Below are 21,905 nucleotides of genomic sequence, written 5' to 3' on the forward strand. Positions count from 1 at the left end.
TGAGATGTTCCAGCAATCCTTTGTATCTGAGTTTTTCCTTTACCGTTTACCCTTGTGACACTAACTGGGTACACATGTATAGAGTATTTTTTTCTCTTCTCATTCTGAACAGCTGGAATTTAATAGTAATAATTTCTTAAACCCTGAAAAATTATAGACAGAGCAACTTTGGTGCCTCAGCTTTGGAATACCCTCCCTAACGAGGGGAATTGACTTGTCAGGCTCCCCAACACCAGGCGACGTCACCTTCCTATTTTCTCTGATATGTTTTTATTTTAGATTGCTTTTTGGAAGTGCCCTATTCTAGGGTTTGGGGGCCCGAGGAGGAGGTTGACAGCAGGGGTGGTAGCATTCTTGTATTTTGTTACGTTTATTCGCTGGTTGTAAAACTGCACCTATGTGTTGTGTGAACCGGTTATATTAGCACTTTTGTATACTGCCCTGGAATCTTCTGATGAAGGAGGGTAAAGATGTATTTTAAATAAATAAATAAAAGAATGCCTCTGGCTGTTCGGCAGATAAAGCAATCCCTTGGTTTGCTCTCTATTTTCTATAAGAATTTTCATCATGTCATGTATGGGTAAGTTTATGAGAAGGCAGGTGAAAACAATAAAGTCATGTGTGGTGGAAATAAAAACACAATTTTAAAGAGCACTCATTCTGTTACTTAGCGTATTTCTTGAGTTCCAGATAAAATTAATGAGCAGCAGCTAAAAGCAACATCTTTTATGCAGTGTAGTATACATTTCAATATCTCCATTTCAGTGTTTCATTGTTCTTCCCAAATGAATGGCACGGTTAAAAATACCGTGCTAACAAGGTTGGAGAATGCAAGCCCAAGATTTCTTTTTATTAATTTCTATAAAGTAATTGATGCAAATACACTTCTTCACAAAGTGGATAATGGATTTATATATCTATATATTATAATGAACTCCTAGTTTCTGTGCAATGGCAGTTCAAGGCACTTAACTGTGAACACAGAGGCCTGCTTGATGAAGCCAATGAAAGCATAAGCTGATTTGCAATGGAAAAGGGCTTTTGCCAAAACTGTCATAAGAACTCTGGGCTTATGGGGGGAAGTGAACTTAATAATAATAATAATATGGGAGTTGTGGTACTTATGAACATTAGCCTGTAACATAAATTACCTTAACCACACAACAAACTGTATTTAAAGTATCTGGTACTAATCAACACTGCACTGCATTATACAGCATTCCTCAACTGGCCAGCCTTAAGCAACTTGCTCCCCTCCAGATATTTTGGATTACAACTTGCATCAGCTGAAAGACCCTAGTTTGGTGAAGACTACAATAGATTATTGGAGGGTGGAACCTTAAAGTCAAAAGGAGAACCTGCATGTGTATGTAATAGGAAATCATTAAAGCCAGAACAGCCAAAGCTTTGTACTTGTTAGATACACAGAGGTGTGAATAATGCAGGCATTGCAGTGTGTGCGTGTGCATTGCTTGTCATCCATGATATCACAGACAACTGGATACAACTGAGCCCATAATCAGTGCTATTTGCTAGAAAAAGAGGTGCTGGAACTCACCATGAATGCCTCCCTTGTTCTCTTATAATGGCAATGGCGCCCACCAGAAAGGCGCCAGAACCGAGTTCCCATGAATTCTGGCTGAAAAAAAGCCCTGCCCATAATACTCATGGACAAGAATCTTGCTAGGAACTTAAACGACTTGGAGCCCAGGTCCCGAAAGCAAGGTTTCATGAATCGGGAGAAATTCACACTGAAATAATGATAATTTTCTTGAGGATTTATTTAAAAGGATTTTGAAATGTGGAACTAAAGGTTAGATTGGAAAAATGGGCAACTGAGAGAAACCATCTCTAGCCAGGTGAGATCTGAAGTGGATCCAGTACACATGTTGGGGATAAGGCTTTTCCCATTTAAGCCCACACCAAATGCCTTAAGAGGGCTTAAAACCTATTTTTCTACTATTCAGATGAAATGCATCTTTTCTACTAACTAATCCTTTCAAAAAAAAAAAAAAAACAACACCGAAAAACAAAGGAAGGAAAGAATGAAAGAAGAGATCATTTGAATGAATGAAAATGTGATAAGTAGATACAAGATGCTCATCTTTTACATATACAAAATATTCTGTCAGTCAAAGTAAATAATCATATTGAATATTTGAAGAAACATAATACAGCTTTCAAAATTGCATTGTTTTTAGATCATACATTCCCACCAAGAAATTTATTTTAATAAGGCCAATATTTGCTGAAGTAGAAGTAGCATGACTGAAGTTGTAAAAAAAACATGATAGGTTTCAAAATAAAAATTCTAGTTAAACGATAATAAATGACTCTAGCTTAATCCTTGATGTAGCTATTAGAATCATCTTTCGCTTAGTGATAAGTGCAACTAAAATAGCATCAATTTCAAGGAAATTGCATTAGTGACTCAATTGCAATGGCTACTTTAAGAATGATTTTATAGTAGTTCTGTTTCTACAATTTAATTTTTAAGTAAAGCCTCATTTTCTGCACAGATACTTTGCAAATTGCTTTCCATTTAAACAGGTTGCGTTGGATTCAGACTTGGCTCCCGCCGGCAGAGGGAAGGGGGAGAGGACTTTTGCTAATTCCCTTCCACCCCCTTCAGCCCTATTACTCCCCATGCTGTTTAGAGAACCCTCTGGAACACTGTAGGAAGTAGTGCTGGGAGCTTTAACGAGAGAAGGTAATCAGGAAAAAACGAACAAAATCCATCCTACGCCAATGAGCTTTCTCCCCTGGATAATGGAAGGTAAGATCTGGATAGATGGATAGATAGATGATAGAGGGGGGGGGGATAGACCGACCGACAGACAGACAGACAGACAGACAGACAGACAATGTTAGGCACAAGCTACTGGATTGAAGCTTAATTATCCCATGGAAATAATTGGGTCTTAAAACTGAGGTTTCTCTCAGACAATCTGTTTATCACACATTGACTCTGATTTGCTTGTGGGGAGGTTATACGATGCCATGTCAAATGTTATCCCACACTTTCCAGTGCTGTACATGAGCTCCAAATCCACTGTAATCAGGCAACCCAGTTTTCTGATACACCATTGAATCCCATCCAGAAAATGGCAATAGCCTGGAAGCACCCTGATTGACTCTGGCTGAGTTATACCCATTAATTGTTATCCAGTCTATAGTACTATATAGTAAAGGTAAAAGGTAAAGGAGCCCTGGACGGTTAAGTCCAGTCAAAGACAACTATGGGGTTGCAGTGCTCATCTCGCTTTCAGGCCAAGGGAGCTGGTGTTTGTCCACAGACAGCTTTCTGGCTCATGTGGCCAGTAGGACTAAACTACTTCTGGCACAACAGGACACTATGATGGAAGCCAGAGCACATGGAAATGCTGTTTACCTGCCCGCCACAGCAGTACCCATTTATCTACTTGCACTGGCATGCTTTCGAACTGCTGGGCAGGAGCTGGGACAGAACAATGGGAGCTCACCCCATCGCAGGGATTCGAACCGCCAACCTTCCGATCGGCAAGCCCAAGACACTCAGTGGTTTAAACCACACACCACCCACGTCCCTACCATAGAGTACTATATATAGTACTATAGTATCCAATCTGTACACCAGTTCTACTGACTTCAGTGCACCTGAAGCATGAATTCATGTGTGCTGGACTAAAGCCATTTGTACAGATCCACACATGGAAGTAGGCTGGAGTGCAGTGATAATCTTCCTGGGTGTAGTCAGTGTGTATAAAAGGAACTTGCATGCAATGGGGGAAAACCTATTCTGAGGAGTTCAAGTGCACACACTTTTCAGAACTGAAACTAGCCAAGCAGCTGCTGAATGAATGGTCAGTGCTATCAGCTGTGGCAGCCCCAATCACCAGAATAATAGAAATCCAAGTGACATCTGTGACAGGAAGCACCTTTAACCAACTGAGGCTGGTGGGCCAACTACAAACTGTCCTAGACAGACAAAGCCTATTCACATTTAGCTATGTTCTTGTAAAACTACTGCTATGCTCTCCACATGAGGGTGCTTTTGAAGACTGCTCCAGTTATTTTGAAATACAGCCACTCATATATTTTCTGGAACTGGGAAAATTGAACATGTCTTCTGTGTCTTCAAACAAATGCACTGCTCCAGGTCTGCTCCTGGGCATGATACTAATGCTGGTATTAACTCTTCAAACCTAAAATAGCTTGGGATCATATACCTTAAAAATCACCTTGTCCCATATTAACCTGCCGAAGTACTAAGATCATCCTCAGAATAACTTCTCTGGGGGAGCCCTCCTTCAGAGGTGAAGCAAATAAGAATGGAAAGTAGGTCTTTCTTTGTTGGAGTGCCCTGGATTTGAAATGCTCTTCCAAAGGTGTCTTGCCTGGTGCAAAAAGTCTGAAGCCTTTTTTTCAGAGACTGGTAGATCTGATGGCCTAGATATTCTGTTTTATATCAATCTTGTTTTAATTCTGGCGTTTTGGACCTGCTCTGCTTTATTTTATAAACTGTGTTGCTTTTAGTGGCTTTTGTGTGTTATTATTTTTATATTACCAAAGCAGGTAACGACAAAGTTCCTCGAATTCACAAATTAGATACACAATTTGCCTGATTAAGCTCAACATGAACTAGGCAGACAAAAAAAATTGTTCTTCTGTGAATCTATTTTCACTATCAACATACAAATAGAGGAATCTGTTTTCACTATTAATGTATGTATATCATCTTCTGGATGTTTGATCGCAAGCCATCTTCTCATCATTCTTTTAAAATGAGAACCTCCAAAAGCTTTAAAGTAGTGAGCTCATCAACTCTCATACTTGTTGCATATGTCAAAGGGAAAACTCCTAATGATAATCCATCTAACCAATTCCCACTTTCATCCTCTTTTTCTGTTGGATAGACTCCATTATTTTTTTATCCATTTGGCATACAACTCTCCTCTTTTGATCCAAGGAGCTGCGACATTTCAGAAACTTTAATCTTGGTTTCCTTAATCTTTCTACCATACCATTGCTGAAAGATTGTACCGCTACTATATACCCTTAATATTTTTCCTTCACTCTATTTCTGATATTCAAGCAATGAGTGCTGAATAACAAAAAATATCTTTAGATATTTTGATACCATTGGCCATGGCATCTTCCTGGTCTGGCTTTCGGGAAACTTGGGGCACTATGTGTTACAACCAATCTAGTGGTGCAGCAGTAAAACTTCCAAGCACATTTGCAAAGCTAAGCAGGGTCCAGTATGGTTCCAATGATTCTGGTCCTACTTAAGGAACCAAGTGCAGAGAGTGGCATCAGGAAAGGGTGTCTCCACCCCCATCATTTATCCCAAACACTGAGTTCCCACCATCTTCTGGCAGTTCCTTCACTGTGAGATGTGAGATTACAGGGAACCAGGCAGAGGATCTTCTCAGAAGTGACACCCTCCCTGTGGAACGTCCTACAATCAGATGTTAAGGAGATGAAGAACTACAAGACACCTGTATTGGAAAGTTTTAAATGTTTGACGTATTATTATATTTTTATATTTTGCTGGAAAGCGCACAGAGTGGCTGGGGAAACCCAGCCAGATAGGCGGGGTATAAATAATAGTATTATTTATTATATTTATTGTTGTTGTTGTTTAATAAATCATTATTTGGGGAGGATGTGTGCCAGATGGAAATCCAAGGAGGATGGGAATGGAATGGAGTAGCTGGAATCCTGAACATTGTGCTGTAGGCCCTACTTCCTGTGTTTATTAATAATGTATCTACCAATAAAGTATCTACTGTTATATACAATATAAGGGAGGTAAAACCACAACACACATAATTTCTAAGGTGATGTTTCCGTTTATTACCCAACTTACTGAACCTACATAAGTTTCGGTGCCCTTGGACCCAGTCATGGATTGCCTCACAGTCTGAAGTAGAACAGCCCTGAGAAAACTTTTTCACTTCATTCTGCTGTATATCTAGACTGTGTTACGATATGGATGCAATGCAGCTGCAAATTGCTAGCTTGAAAACATCACATGATGGAATGTTGGGACTGTACCATGGGAAACAGAGGGACAGTTAATTCACAGTGTGAAGCACCAGAATTAGCTCAGAGTGTAATATGAGCTCTTCCTCTTGTTCCTGTACAGGAAGTACAGGAAGTGTTTGTCTCTCGACTGCTGGAGCTTGAAGAGAGCAGTCATGTTTTCTGTAACGCTACAAAGACAGAAATAAAGGCATGTAAATACGTTTCTGTCTATCTCTTTCCCCTGCCGGGGGGGGGGGGGCAGGAAAGAGGGTATGTGTTCTTCTCACGCTGAGAAGAATCGCCTATTGTGACCTAGCTTGGATCTTGCTGGGGAATGCAGCCAGGGAGCTCAACAGGTGACCAAGCCGGGTGCCTGGAGAGTTGCCAGTTACTACTGATATAGGCTTGATTTCTGACTGACTGACCCTTAGTGTGAAATCTGTCAGGAGCCGTCCTGCTCTCGAGTAGGACCCTGGCAGAGACACGTGCCCAACAGGCATGTTCTCTCCCTCCTGGTCAATCGTTCAGGAGTTTCAAAAGCTTTCTTCTGCCCGAACATCACAGCAACTGATGCCAACAGGCATCAGCACACTTAGGGATCCACAGAGTCTTCCCAGCTTGCGTAACAGAATTCAGTAGCTCAGCATTTGGTTAATCTATGTTTATTTACATATAATACACTTGGAGCCTTAGCTCCTTCCTCTTTCTCGTCAGACAGCAAAGAGAAAGAACAAAGGACAATAGTCCCACTTTACGGAACACAGTAACACAAACATCCTGTCTCTGTCACCTCCCACTCTGTGGAATGAAAACATACACCGCCATGTGATAGACCACAATCCTATGACTGCAATCATGGAGCAGGAATCTTAACACAATCTGAACCCCTAGGTACTGATAACTGGAGGAAGTTATGATGGTGTGTTGGTGCCTCTCCATCAGCCTACACAGATAGAGAGGAAACCATTGCACCAGTTGCCCAGCAGTGCGTCTGCTCATCATCATCCCACTTAAGAATTCTCTCCTGTTTCCTTTTCCCTGACAATCTTAGATGCAAAACCATAAGAAGTGTCATCACCAGACATTTTAAAAAGCAATGGTGGCATGTAAATAGCTTGAATGACAGAATCCACATAGCCTGGGACATCTAATGCACAATTGTACCAACACGCAAGAAAACGGGTCTGTAGCTTTAGTATAGTACGCAAGAGAATTCTGCTGAAGTGCCAATCTTGCTGTGGACAGGTGTTTATGAAGCTTGGCTGAGAAAGTCAGAGAAATTGGCCTTTAAAAGAAAACGATGATGTGAAAAGTGTTTTTGTTTTTCCTTACCACAAGGCAACACACCTTTGTCACAATGGATGAAATACTTCACCCCATTCTGACTGTTCAACAAAGACTGTTTCGGTTCCAATTTCTGTTTATGAAAAACTGGCATCAGACTGTATGACAAAAATTCACTGAGGCCAGTAAAAAGAAGCTGTAGCAGATGAGAAAAGTGATGTCTTCCACTGCATGCTTTCCAGCAAAGCAAGCAATTTGTTAAAAAAAAAATTAAAAAGGAAGGAAGGAAGGGGGGGAAAGACTCTTTGCAGTTCTCAGAAACAGTGACTCATACACATGATCAAATGCATTAAAGGTCACCCCTAAGCAATAAAGAACTACCTGGCATTTTTCCATTTGGTGACTCCTACTCCATTCATAGAGCCTGGTGACTATTTTAAGAATTCTTACCTACAACAAACAATTTATAGTTATTCAAGCTTATGCCAGAAAAAAAGTTGAGAGAAAGGATTACTTGTGCAAGATCCAAGAGCTGGAATGGCTTCAGAATGTGGACAATTGTCCAGAAGCTGGTTTAGGGTTCAGTTAGATTAACAACCTGATTCATTTGGGGTGGGTGGGTGTACATGAGAGGCACATTTCAACCTGAAAGCATTTGGCCCTTTAAGGGCACTAATCAACCAAATGTTGTTATACAGCACTCACAAGCCTTTTGCCCTGCCCCATCCCTGTGAAAATAATGCTGTGCCTGACTGAATATATGCCTAATGGAGAAAGTATTTGGGGGTTTGATCCTTTGGATTTTGGGATTTGTGTTCCAAGTTTGTAAACTGCCCCTTTGGAGAATGTTCCTTGCTGGGAGACACTCTAACAGAAATGATCAATATGTCATAGTCACTCTCCTACTACTAGGCTCTGACAATAGGAGTGTTCACACGTTACAGTCAATCTTGTTGATTGTTGAGTTGCATCAATGTCTACACTTATTCACACAACCACTTGTACATGTGTAGAAACTGGTTGTGTTTAGTGTGCGGTGTGAGCAAGCCTGTAGTGTTTACTAATCACCTCTTTAGGGATTGGGGGACTGAATCCAGATGCCCTAAACAAGAGCAACCATGCAAGCTCTTCACTCTTTCAAACAGGTAATTAGCAATGCCAAGGCTGGCTGGCTAGGTGGCAGTACAGCAACTGCTCAGTACATTGTTGGATGCCATATATCTGAATCAGACATATTGAGCAGTAGGCCTACTCTGGGTATGACTAACATTGGATTTCACCCTTCAGTTGTACCTGGAATAACACATCTTCCTGTGTTAGCCCTCCAGCTAAACAGCCCACTTGGGTTCTATTACTGCTCCTGGAACATGGGAGGCACCAAACAGAATCTTAAATGCTATTAATCAATGAACATTTTTTTTTAACAGGGGGAGGAATACAACATTATGCTATTGTGATCATTCCACAAGTGTGAGCATTTCTGCCTGCAAGACAGAACAATCCCCTCTCCTCCCCACTGCCACACACTGTTCTGAGGGTTCCCTTGACCCTCCAGAGTGGATCTAGAGAAGACGTAAGGGCATGTATGGGAAGGAAGGAGGAAAGCCTCATTGCACTAGCAGGAGCCTTTGCACTGCATTAGTTGAATCTGGCCCTCTGTCTCTTGAGGGAGGATTATAACCACAATTCACTTGAAAACAGCAGGTGGGAATCTGCTACTTGACTACCTCTGCTGGTATGCTTTGGAATACCAATTGCTGGAAACTGCAGGTGGGAAGAATGCTGTTGCCCTGAGGTCCTGCTTGCAAATTTCCCATAGGCACCTGGTTAGCCACTCTGAGAATAGCGTGTTGGACTGGAGGGGCCTTTGGTCCAATTCAGTAGGCTGTTCTTATGTCCTTACCTTTTTGGTAAGGTTGAATAGAAAACACTAAAGAAATGTATGGTGCATAAATAATTTGCCTTGATTTTTCTAATTGAACATATCAATGCTGTTAACACTTTTCACTTCTCCTTGTCCACTCTAATCTTATTTATTGTGCCTCTGACACCTTCCATTACCCTTCCCCTGACTCATTATTTTAGCTGAAATGATTATAGCAGTGTGTGTGTGTGTGTGTGTGTGTGTGTGTTGAAAATGATAATGTTCCTGTGACACCAAGTAGAAACTTCATGTGCTTTTATATGCACACATTAAAGAGTGGATTATCATTAATTATGCACTACAAATTTTCATGGCAACCGCCTGAAAGTGACAAAACATTTGCTTTTGTCATCGTTCTGTTAAGTGAGACCAAGTTGAGCCGCTAAGATGTCTGACAGGGCACTGTACTCAATTCCTAACAGAAGGTCAGGAGCATGACAATGATTTTATTTTATTTCACACATTATTTTTCTGTTATCACTGTAAGCTGTTAATGAAATTGTTTGAACTAAACTATTTTTTATCATCCCACAGCCTGTACTTATGGCATATGAAGGAGAAATTCCTTGTTAACATTACTTAATCTTCTAACGCTTCATTTTCCTTCCTCAACTATGCTAGAAAACATCACCATACTTCTTAATAGTATTATTATTATTATGTTGCCTTTGGTTTGGGGTTTTGTTTTTAAAGTTAGTTTAAACAAAAATATGACATTATGTTCTCCTACAAATTAGATATTTGCCTTTTTTTCTTGACATGTTCCTCAACCATTAGCAGGTATGGGACAGGCAAGAAGTCAACAGGTGATGCCATTATTAAGGATCTACAATACTGCTTTGATTGGAGTTATTGATAAGATTTTTCATCACATGTTATTAAGCTACTTGTGACCTGAATACTTTTAAGGACTGACCTTTCCTGTATGACTTACTCTAAAAAAAATAAAAAAAAATTTACAGGCCTATGAGTTGTAGGTAAAGATAGCAAACCATTCTTTCATCTCTGCTACCATCTACATAGGCAGAAACACATTTGGAGAGCTTTTCAAGGTAGCAAGGGCAAATCCTTTGCTGATAAGTCACTCCTATTCAGTCCAACTTTAATGTAATCACACATGAAAATTCTACACCAGCAGCTGGTGAAGCCCAAGTTATTTTACCGTCTGTGAGTGGACAAGGTGACACACACACCCCCTCAACAATGAGATAATGTTCTGCACTGCCTCGGGGCAACAAGCTAGCTTAGGAGATGCAGGACAAACCATGTTGCACACACAGTTTTGTCTTCTGGCTCCTCACTACCACACCCCAATCCCCCACTCTGCCTAATCTTAGGGTTGGCCCCCCTGACCAACACCATTGGGATCAACCACTTGTGACTATATGGATCGTTTTGACCTCCTTTCTCTTAAAACGTTGCCAGGAGATATGGAATGATGAAAACCACAACATGGTCTGTGGCATGTCTGCTGAATACGGCTGGCTAGATTGGCTTTTGGTCAAAATTATCAGTTTCTCACTGTGAAAAGGTAAGTTTCTACAAGTTTTGAAGGAAACAGTATTTTATTCACTATGGAGCGGGAGAAAACTACACTGAATAAGGACAACCTGGCCAAATTTGAGCCTTTGTATATTGACTTTCCAGGCTAAGGTGCTGGAATACATTGTGGAACAGAAATTGAATAACGATCTTTCCTTCATCCTTTCCAATCTGGTTTTCACCTTGTTGTAACACAGAGAGAGGTGTAGAGGTCCTGGTGTATTATCTGTGCCTGGAGACTGACATGAGCATTACTTCTTTGTTAATTATGCAGGGGCTGTTGGCAGCTTTTGATACTGTGGACCACAATATTATTTTGGACCATCTTGAACATCTGACAGGTGTTTCATGATGACAATCAGCTTTATATAACTGTTAAAAAGCATCCAGGGGCAGCTGTCTCTTTCCTCAGCCCATGTCTGGAGTCTGTGGTCAAAATTAGGTAAAAATTTAATCTCGAAAAGAATGAGGGATGCTGTTAAGGGATGGCTGTCATCTGAAGGAGAGAAACCTGTCTGTGGTTGATGAGGTCCCTGTGACCCTATTCTGATCAGGTAAACAGCCTGGGGATACTCCTGGAACAGACTGTGCTTTTTGAGAAGCAAGTAAGAGTTGTTGCCATCTTCCATTTTTGGCTAATGAGGAGGATCTGTCCTCCCTTACACGCTTCAGACCTTGTGCCACTGATCCAGGGTTCTGCAAATTCCAAACTAAATTACTTCGTCATATCCTAGGTGCGGTTGTTCTATCAAAGGAACACTGATTGGGATTACTGCTCTGGCTTATCTATATATGTCAAGTTGTTTCTTGATTGGGGAAATATGGTAAAAATAAATCAATGCTAAAGAGCCTTGATATAACAAAAGGTGAGTTGTGGGGTGGGGGAGCATCTCAGCAAAAGAGGAATGAAAGCAAAATCATTTCCTTCACCTGGGCTTTTACAGACCCACAAGCTATATCTCTTGTGTGTAGGATGTACTGCATCAGATAGGATGGCTGGGAGGTAATGTTCTGCAGTAATGAGTATGCTTGTTGCCGACAGACCTAAGAATGAAGTTTTCTGCGTGGAGAATAAAAGGCCAGGAACTAATAATAATGGCGAGCTCCACATATGGATCATACATATAGCAATAAAAGGAGAATGCAGAAAAGCAGCAGTTGGGAAATTAAATAATTATAATGAATCCAGCAAAATAAAATATATTTATCCCATTTTCTATTGTGCTTTTCAAGACAATATTAAGGACTCTAGACCACCTGGCCTTTTACTTTTGAATCCAATTTCTAACATCTGAGAGCACATTTATGAAAATATTTCCTGCCAAGAATTTCTGCCCAGCCTTTAATAAACTCAGCGCTCTGTGGGATAGAAACAGCCCAATTTCCACCTGCATCTTTAACAAATCCTGCAACTTCTGCATATTTCCTGGGATCTGCATTTTGTTCCCCCACCCCCGTCAAATTGGTACTTCCAAACTATCCTGTCATTTTAACACTGAACCACTTGGAGGCATGATAGGAAATCATGCATGTGAAAAATACACATGATTTTTTTATTTTAAAAAAAAGTCAAGCATTGGGTGGCAATCTTTGGCACTGAGCATTGTCCAACTGACTACAATGAGCACACACAAACCCAAACACTTCCTTGGTCTTTTTTGTAGAAAGGTAATGTCTTTCTCTCCCCCCCCCCCATTGCCGCTAGTAATTCTGCTTTGATCTTATAGGGGCTGCACTATTAAATATAAGCCAGCTCATAAGCATGGCACACGCCTGTGATTCTCAGTAGAAGGTCATAACCCAGACTTTATATTTTAAATAACTATTACAATGAAGAAGAGGGTATAGCCACAAAAAGGAATAGTTTTAATTTATGCCTGGCTTACTTCAGCAGAATATAGTTTATTTATAAACTGCTTGTGGCAAACTCTGTATGCCCCTGTTCAATGCGTGTGCTGAACTGTCTTCTGGTAAATTATTTAAATTACACCTAGCAGTAATTCCTGAGGACTTTCATACTTCATTTTCTCTATTAATATAACAGGGAAAAGCTGCTTTGCAAGGATTGCTCTAAATTCCCAGAGTGTGAGTTCCAAACTCTGTATGTGTTGCATTATGCCTGTCAAAAAACTTGTCTTCTCCTGAAATTTATTACTGAAGTCTCTCCACTAGAACTACTCATTGAAGCCTTACGGAAAGCTCATACATGATTTAAGAAGCTAACAGCACTGAAAGAAATAGGTCAGGTAAAAAAAAAAACACCCTGAATTTAAGCTACCTTCACTTATTACTTATGCAAGATTATGCATAATTTAGCACACTGCTGAATATGCAAGGGCAGAATAATTGTTTACCAAAATATTTACTCTGAGTTGGTACCTGTGTTTTAGTGAGATAAGGTGATTTCTCAGTCCTTGCTAATCACATTAGAAAAAAGGATTAAATGCGTTTTTGATTGTGCTGATAACTGCATGACATTATATATAAACAAAGATCATGTTCAACATTCTCAAAGAAGATGCTTCACTCTTTATTCACATTGTGTGGTTGAGTGCAGGAGGGTAAGAATGTCGTTGGATAGGGTTTCTATACTGTCTTACATCATGACAATTCAGTCATTACCAAATGCAGTTACTTAAATCATGTGCATATACAAACAGACTTTTGCTAGTAGATCTCTTTGAGCACCTTGAATAAATGAGATAAGCTTATGTAGATGCGCATATGTGCAAACGACATGATAAATGTACATGAGAAAGAGCAAGGGAGGACATGTTCACATGTATATGAACTAATAGCATCTGTGCCTGGATTGGTTGACCAAAGTGCACAAATGTGGATACTGATTTCCAAGAGCTAGGCATGCAATCCATCCAAGAGCTACGCATGGGTACGGGTGTATATTCCCATCCATCTATCTCTTGATATGGATACGGATACCACACTCTTCATAAACCAGGAATGGCCAAACTTGGCCCTCCAGATATTTTGGGACTACAGATCCCATCATCCCTGACCACTGGTCCTGTTAACTAGAGATGATGGAAGTTGTAATCCCAAAACAGCTGGAGGGCCAAGTTTGGCCATGCCTGTCATAAACCATTGGAAGCAACTACTTACAGTTTCTCCCTGCACATTATTTCATTATTTTTTTATTTTGGGCAACTCTTTGAACAGAGCCATTTAAAAAATCAAGGAAGTTTCTGATTATGTAATGTCAGGCAGCTGAAAATAACCTGAAACATGCTAGGTGAACTCCAGATTTGTGAAAATGATTAAGAATTTTACTCCTGACTTGAGGGAGATGAGGGTTGCTTCCTCTGGAAATAGGATATAATTCTGCTGACAAATTGAGCTTATGCTCCCAGCAGACAAGATGTGGAGAAGACTACAAAGAGAGGAAACCATTTTAATCCAAGGAAGATTCCTGGGCACCTATTTTCCATTTGTGAAAAGGGATGGTGTTTTGAAAATTGGTGTGTATTTTATTATTGTAAATGCTTAGCAAGTTATTGGGCCACAGTCCATTAGGATGTGTCCCTATATACCTCGGCGTAAACTGTACAAGAGAACTTCCTGAAAATAAATATGACAGAGAAGGAAAAAAGACAAAAGGGGTGGTGAGTAATAAATGTGACTACAAGTTATAAGAAAAAAAACTGTGTGTTATTCAGAAGTAATATATGGTGTTAATGTGACTAATCAAGACAAAAGTGATACCTCATTAAAGACTCTATCATACTGTTCTCTATAAGCAGATACCATTAGACAATGTAGATTCTCATGTGGAAATAATTATTTTATGGATAACATACACCACAAATTTAATAGCTTTCTTGCACTTTTAAAGTTGAAGAAACATTCTATTAATCTACTTCACACATGGAATGCCACATAATTGGTTTTCTATCAACATGCTTTATTAGCCATACCATCTTAAGATTTTAAGAGGAATATTATTACTCAGTTTCAATAAACTGAACAAATTTATTTACTGTTGTGCTAAACAAAACACTTCCATAGAATCAAGAGGAAGACAATGCCGATCAAATGAAAGCCAGACTCTAGTCCTATTTAGATGTTTTAGCAAATGTTCCAACTGGGGAAGGGATGAGGCTAAGCACACAAGGGTTTCCACTGTGGGGAGATGTTTAGCGTGAACTATGGTTTCTTGTTACATCCAATCTAAGCCACAGTACTGACAACAGTGATTTGGAGAAAAGGGAAAGAAACGTTGTTTCAAGTTAAGTTGACAGAAAACACAGATCAACAGCATGGCTTCTTTCTTTCCTTTTTTAAAAGAAATTGTGTCACAGAAAACTGATACTGTAAAAGTATACTGCTATTAAGTTTACAAGTGCCCGGGAATTTTATAAATTTGGAAAGTAATTTAACAAATTCACTTTCTCTGTTATATGACTTCCTTGGCACCAAGAGCTCTGGAATAATCCTGCCCACAGCATATTGCCAATAAACTGAGTCAGCCAGAATCTTTTCCTATTAGAGTAGGGAATTTCATTGCAAACACCACTGCAATGCTTGGTCATTAGGAGTTATTCCTCCTGACATCATTAGGGTTACATGGCTGAAGGGTTCAGAAAGGGACCTGTCATCCTATGCCACTTAACTAGCTGAAATATTTATTTTGTGTTGGCACTTGTGGTCCTATTTAAAACAGGGGGTGCTATTTTCACAAATGAAACTGATTGCAATATGATGCCATGCACCCCCTGTTTCATTAGTTAATAATGTTTCTTTTAACTGAAACCAGCTAGTAGTCACAAGAAAATATGAATAATATGAATATCACATCACAATATCACACCAGAATAATGATGGGGCCACATTTATTTGTTTATGCATTTATTTGCTGCATTTTCCACAGTTCTCATGCAGTCACAACTTGCAATAAAATTATTACAGTTCCTCATTTAAAAAGGCATCTAAAAATTCCAGCTTTTGGATCTTATGGTTTGTTAATTTAAATAAGCATGTGAAGGAATGTTTACTATTCCCCAACACTATCTGGAATCCCCTGCAAATCTGTCTAGGGTTCTGGTAGGCCCCTCAAACAATATGGGATGAGCAGCTGTAGGGGAAAACCTTCTTTCCATGAACCTTCATAAATGAACTTACTTTAGGATCCAGTGCTTATTTTTGGTTATTTCCCCTTTCCCCCAACTGTCCCCCATGCCCTCATGCCCCATTAATCAGGAGGATCACTGATGCTCCAGATGCAGTTTTCTTTGGGAAGGGGATGTTTCAGAGGAGAAGAGAAGACAGAAAACGTTGCTTGCATCGACTTGTCTGAATTTAAATGACAAACTGAGTAAAAGGTGGGTAGGGGGATTGCCCTTATGGACACAAGTACAGAGCTAACATATCATGTTATTTAGTCCTACGGATCAAAGCCCATACTTAAAAATAAAGGAGCCATTAAAAGTCACATAGATAGGCCCACAGGAAAAGTTTCTGAAAAGTCTAGATTATGGTCTGGTGATGAAAAATGATCTAGGGCTGGGGGCTGGCACATTCCTGTATCCCTCCACAAAGGATGGGATGCAGAATATGGCTGACCTATGACTTGTATGAGAGAAGACACTCCTTAAAAATGAAATGTCACCTTAAAAAAGATCAAGGGGAGACACTTATACACCTCATTACTGTGATGGCTTGTGTATGCTCTTCGCAATGAGTGCCTCTGCTAAGTCAGAGATATATACAGTTCTTTATTTTACATGTGTACAGACAGCGCATTACAATCATGCATCTGAATCCTCCGGTTCAGATTCTGGGAGTGGCCTACGCCGGCTTCTCCTCCAACAGAAAAGGCGGGGAAGTTTCCTGAGATGCCTCTCCCCCCTCCTCTTTAACTCTCCCTCTCCTGGGCAGACAGAATAGGCTTCACCATCAGTGCCAGAACTTCCTGTGGGGTGCTGGGGCTCTGCTTCTGCATCAAAGAGCATTTCTACCTCCTGGCTCTCTCCCCCTTCCCCATCCATCACTTCCTGTCCACCTCCCTCTGAATGTTCCTCCTTCTCCCCAGCATTCTCTGGAAGCCCCATGACAATTACTCACCTGAATAGCACTGGTTTCACAAGGGTAAGTAATGCCACACACAAGTGTCACAGAAATGGAACCTACAATGGACTGAGTCTTCCCTACTCTCTGAGGAAGTGGGCTTTCCTGCATGAAAGCGTGTTTAAGGCACCACAAGACCATTGTTTTGGCTGCAGTCACACCTCTGGAAGTTATCACTATTTCTGAACATTCTAGGTGCCCATCTGACTTGTATATATTTAAGTGGAAGATAACAAAGAAAGACATTATTTATTTATTTTTTTATAATCATATTTATTAAAGTTTCCAATAATAACAGAATAGAAAAGATAAAAAGGATAAAGAAAAGAAAGAAAAAGAGAGACTAGCTTAGACCCTTCTTTTCATAACCTTCTTTCTGGGACTTCCTCCTTCCCGTCCCGACTGTATTCCCCTTTCCCTAAGTTGGTTCCACAAGTTCTCATCCCCAAATTTAAGCCTAATATATTTTACTCATAAACCAATTTAAATTTACACAATCTTAACATCACTCCTCGTCTTATAATAAAACAAAATTTTCCCCCAAGATCAGCTCTCATTCCTTCCACGAGTTCCCCCTTTCTAAAAAAGAAAAAAAAAAACGAAAACATATAAGATCAAAGTTATAAAGAATATAAGATAGAATATATAGAAAAGTTCAAAAAATTGGTTACAAAGCCTTTGGATTCTAAGGTTCCCCCTCCCTTCCCCGGTTTTGATTCCCCATGTCCATTTGTCTGTATGTTGTCGGCCTGGAGATCTTAAGTCCACAGCCGAATTTTCTCAGTCCATCTTGCCGGTTTCTTCAGATTTGGTTGTTTTAATAATATTTAACTTCATAAATCCAGTCTAATAGAGGCCTTTAATTTTCCTTAATCTTTTGTTGCTCCTCCCGTTGTTCTTTCCGTGTCGTATTTAGTCATTTACTCTTTTGCTTCTTGTTTTCTCCGGTTTCTGTCTTGTTCAGCTGTCAAAACATTCTTGTTTCAAAACTTAGTGACTCTACAGAGGTTTGTTATTCAGGGACAAAGACTTACGTCCAGTTCCTTTCTTGCTTCAATAGAAGATTCTATTGTATTATGATCACCTCTGTAGACAAAATAATATTTCAGTTCTGCAGCTTTCCCAAGAGATAAGACCTATGCACATCCCAGAGTAGTTTTCCACATACGACACTTGTAATGTGCCGAAACCCCTCTAGGGGGATTGCAATAACTTTGTATCCTCTAATCCAAAAGTCAATTTGTTGTTTCTTTTTCCCCGACAGTTTATATCCATATTTATGTCAAATTGTAGCAAAATTAACCAGCAAAGAAAAACTTGTAGCAAAGTCCTCTTTATATTTTCCAGCTTTGACAGCTCCTTTGGCAGCTGTCAAATTCTCCATCTCTCTTCGCCAGGCTCTCCGAATCGCCCCGGTTCCCAGGGGGGGGGTTGTCTTTTTCCTCTCACCCTCGACTCTTCTCCTCCAGCACAGTTCTTATAGTTCACATCGTGGAGTTAATAATTTTTGTCATCAATAAACTTCTGAATCGATCTTGGTTTCTCAGTCCTTGTTTTAGCATGTTTACAATCAGGGAGGGGACTGACTTCCTTTTTGGATCCCCTCCCGCTCGTGCCAAATCCGGAAAAAAATTTCTTTTTTCCTCCTTTTATGCCCGGTTACCCAATTACTCACGGGTTGTTGTTAAATGTCCGAATTTTCTTTGGAAGAAGCCAGCGCTCTCCGCCGGATGGCATGCGGCTGCGCCCGGCAGGGGAAGCGGAGGACTCAAAGCACCACGCCACTCCCCGGCGCCCGATCCGTAGCCTTTAAAAAGGCTCCTTCACAAGCCGGGAGGGCGATAGCGGTGCCAGCCGAGTCACCATGTCCACGGGATCCGTTCCCGTGGTTTTTGAGGGTCCCCGCGTCGCCGGCGCGGTAGGACCCAACCCCTGCCGAGCCGACTCCCTCCGGAGCTCGGAGGGAGTCCGCCATTCGGCGATGGCGCTAACCCGGAAGTCCAAGAAAGACATTATTTAATGGCAGTTCTCTTACCTCTATTTCAAGCAAAACCTGTTTGTTCTCCCGTGTGTGTTTCAAGATTAGGGAAACTGCATCAGGGCCACCATCACCTGTATTCTTGAATAGGACAACTGCAATCTATTAGATTGCTCATTGCAGAGAAGAACTGAAAAAAACAGAGTTAAAAATGGAATGTTAGCATTTCAGATCTTTGAATGCTTACACAGAATTCTGTCTCCAGTTTAAACAGTGACAGAATACACATTGATTTTATAAATGGGGTAATGTCTGACACACCCAGTCACCCTTTGTAAAAAAACCAACAGTAATCCATTACATTTGATAGCTGTTATGTATAAATTCCTGTAACCATTGTGTCTGAAATCCTTTAACTGACCTTAATTCATTATGTAAATGAGATCTATAACCAAGCACTGTATACTGGCAATATAAATTAATAAAGAAAACACCCACCAATTGAAATCATTTATCTCTGATTTCGCTCCACAGCTTAGGACTGATATCCCATTCACTGATCCCTGTTAAAACAAACACTAATTACACAGCATATGTTGGCTGCAGAAATGCTGCAGTTTTGACTGCTGAAAAAATGCCTCAAATGTTTTCTTATTTTTCAAACCAATTGCCCAAGTGCTCAGTTGTTCCACTGTTACCACACATGGTGGTTAAAGAGCATATGAATTAGGCTTCCATATAAGCAAATTTCTCTGTAAGTAATTTATATTGTATGGTAAACTTGTAGCCAGCTAGAACAGCAAATTAAAGCATTAATCACATCTGTAAAATTTAAGGCCCTGTGCATACAGAAAAAAAAAAATTAGGGAAATACGTTTTCTTGTATTGCTAAAATAAATATTCCACATATGGAGGCCAGTCTAATTCTTCTCATTATAGTGGGAATGAAGATGAACATTAAGCCCATATAACATTTCTTTCAGAGTTAGTCGATAGCTCGTTTTCGTAGGTAGCACATATTTTTAAACCTGAAATGTTCACATTCAATCAGATTTGCTGCCATTTCCCGTTCCCTCTCCCAATCCCTCCCCCCGCCAATCCTTGTTGCTTAAGCTTTTCATCAACACCGGAAAACCTCCATCATTATTCCATATCACATACTGATGATGAGGCAAAACAGTAGCAAGCAGACTCTCTAGCATTAAGCAGGCAGTAAAGTTGTGGGAAAGAAACTTGCTATAAAATTATCAAATCTCCCTTCTCAAATGTTAAAGTAACATACCACCTACTATGTAAACAGAATGTCATATCATTGCTCTTATTTACATAAAAATACACAATATAACTGTGGAGAGGAAGAGAACCCAGGTTATGTGCTGTGAACTTTCCAGACCTAACTTAAGGGAACTTGAGTAAGCCATTGGTCACCCACTCACAACTCCTTGCATGCACTATGGAGAATGCTTCATATATTTTTTTTATCATATTTAAATCCCACCTTCCTTCTAAGGCGCTCTAGGTGGCATACAGCCCCCACCCCCAATTTGTCCTCAATAAAATCCTGTAATGTAGGTTAGTTTGAATAAGAGAGACTGGCCCAAGTTGCTCAATGACTCCTGCATCATGTGGATCCCTCCATTTTAATGGCTTAGTAGTGCTGGAAGAAGCAAAGAAAACAGCTCCATAATGCTAAGGTGATACTAGAGATGGAGGAGAGATTCAATTAAAGTGAACCTACCTTTCTCAAACAACATGCAAACCAAAACACGACCATCTTTTGAAAAGTGCACTTCTCTGAATTTTTCAGTGTAGTTCTTCAGACAAATAACCTGCATAAAAATGCATATTCATGAAAATGGCATACAAAAAGTCATTGCATTGGGGTAAGCCACTTTGCAAAAATGTTAATATTAGACAAAATTCCATACACCACATGTATATTAGGAAAATTTCACAGGAAATATGAATTTTCACGAGGACTCCCCCCAAAAAAAATTTCACAAACTGTTGTGGTAACATGGGGAACTGGGTTTAAGATTAGGAAAATGAGAAACTGAAAGAAACCAAAATTAACAGATTTGCCAATCCTTACTTTAGAGTAATTTGACTACTTGTGCATGGATTGGTTCCTTCCATTGAACAGCTAGGAGCCCCTGCCAAAGACCTGTATTTGCTCCAGATGTAGACCTAGAGTTGGGCCCAGACTTGCCCTTCTATAGACAGCAAGGCTCATTCAATTCACATAAGGAACTGCTAGAAGAAGGGGGCCACTTCCAAACCATTCCTGAACTTCCAGAGTAGCTGGAAGTGGGGGTGAATGGGAACCTGGTTCAGTCACCTCCATCCATTATTCCAGTGAGGAAATTTCATAGGCAACATTCTGCCCATGGGTATTCTGGACTCAGCTGTATATAGATTTATTGCACCTGAGACTGAGCTATGTCAACAATTGCCAGGGATGGAAAGGGACTACCACAAACAACTAACACATTATACCTTTTGTGGTAGAAATTGAGCCCCTAATTTATGTACCTCAGCATAGGGCTCAATGAATACTTTTCCTGTTCCTTTGCTCAGAGTGAGCTGAATCACGTCTCTAATTTTTAGATTGCAGAATTTTGCTGAACACTTAAAGGCAGGGGTGGAAGACCTGTGGCCTTCCAGATGGTGTGTGACTGCAGCTACCATCTCACATGACCATTGACCAGGCTGGCTGGGAGTTGGCAATCAAACAACGTCTGGAGGACCACCAGTTCCCACCCCTGAGATAAAGCATTCACTTTTCCATCAGGCCATGGTAAAATATTCCCGTCGGAATACAGATGTAACAGAGTGGGTTACTGCCATGCGGAACAATCGAATGCATGTTCATGCAGAAATGTCCCATTTACTCTGAGGTAAGTGAGGATAGGGCTGCAGTCCTACGGCATACTCCTATGAATGTTTACTCAGAGGTATGTCCCACTGAGTTCAATAGTAACTGCATCCTGGTAATTGTATGCAGGATTGCAAAATTAGTCTGTAGTGCGAAATACACTATCAGTGAGCAAAAGCCGGCTCCCTTGGCCTGAAAGCAAGATGAGCACC

General features: G+C 40.3%; 1 protein-coding gene across 1 annotated transcript in view; it reads right to left on the reverse strand.

Moving 5' to 3' along the window:
• Positions 1 to 21,905, reverse strand: part of LOC309528992 (uncharacterized protein) — a 299,370-nt gene that overhangs the window by 8,601 nt on the left and 268,864 nt on the right. Inside the window, exons 10-11 of the mRNA XM_082216707.1 lie at positions 20,557 to 20,647; positions 18,876 to 19,008 (exon numbers count right to left, since the gene is read on the reverse strand). Coding sequence (XP_082072833.1) covers positions 18,923 to 19,008; positions 20,557 to 20,647 — 177 coding nt within the window. The 3' untranslated portion in view covers positions 18,876 to 18,922. The remainder of the gene's footprint in view (positions 1 to 18,875; positions 19,009 to 20,556; positions 20,648 to 21,905) is intronic.

This window comes from Podarcis vaucheri (assembly GCF_965113315.1).
Source record: "Podarcis vaucheri genome assembly, chromosome: 3".
In the NCBI taxonomy this organism is placed as follows: domain Eukaryota; kingdom Metazoa; phylum Chordata; class Lepidosauria; order Squamata; family Lacertidae; genus Podarcis; species Podarcis vaucheri.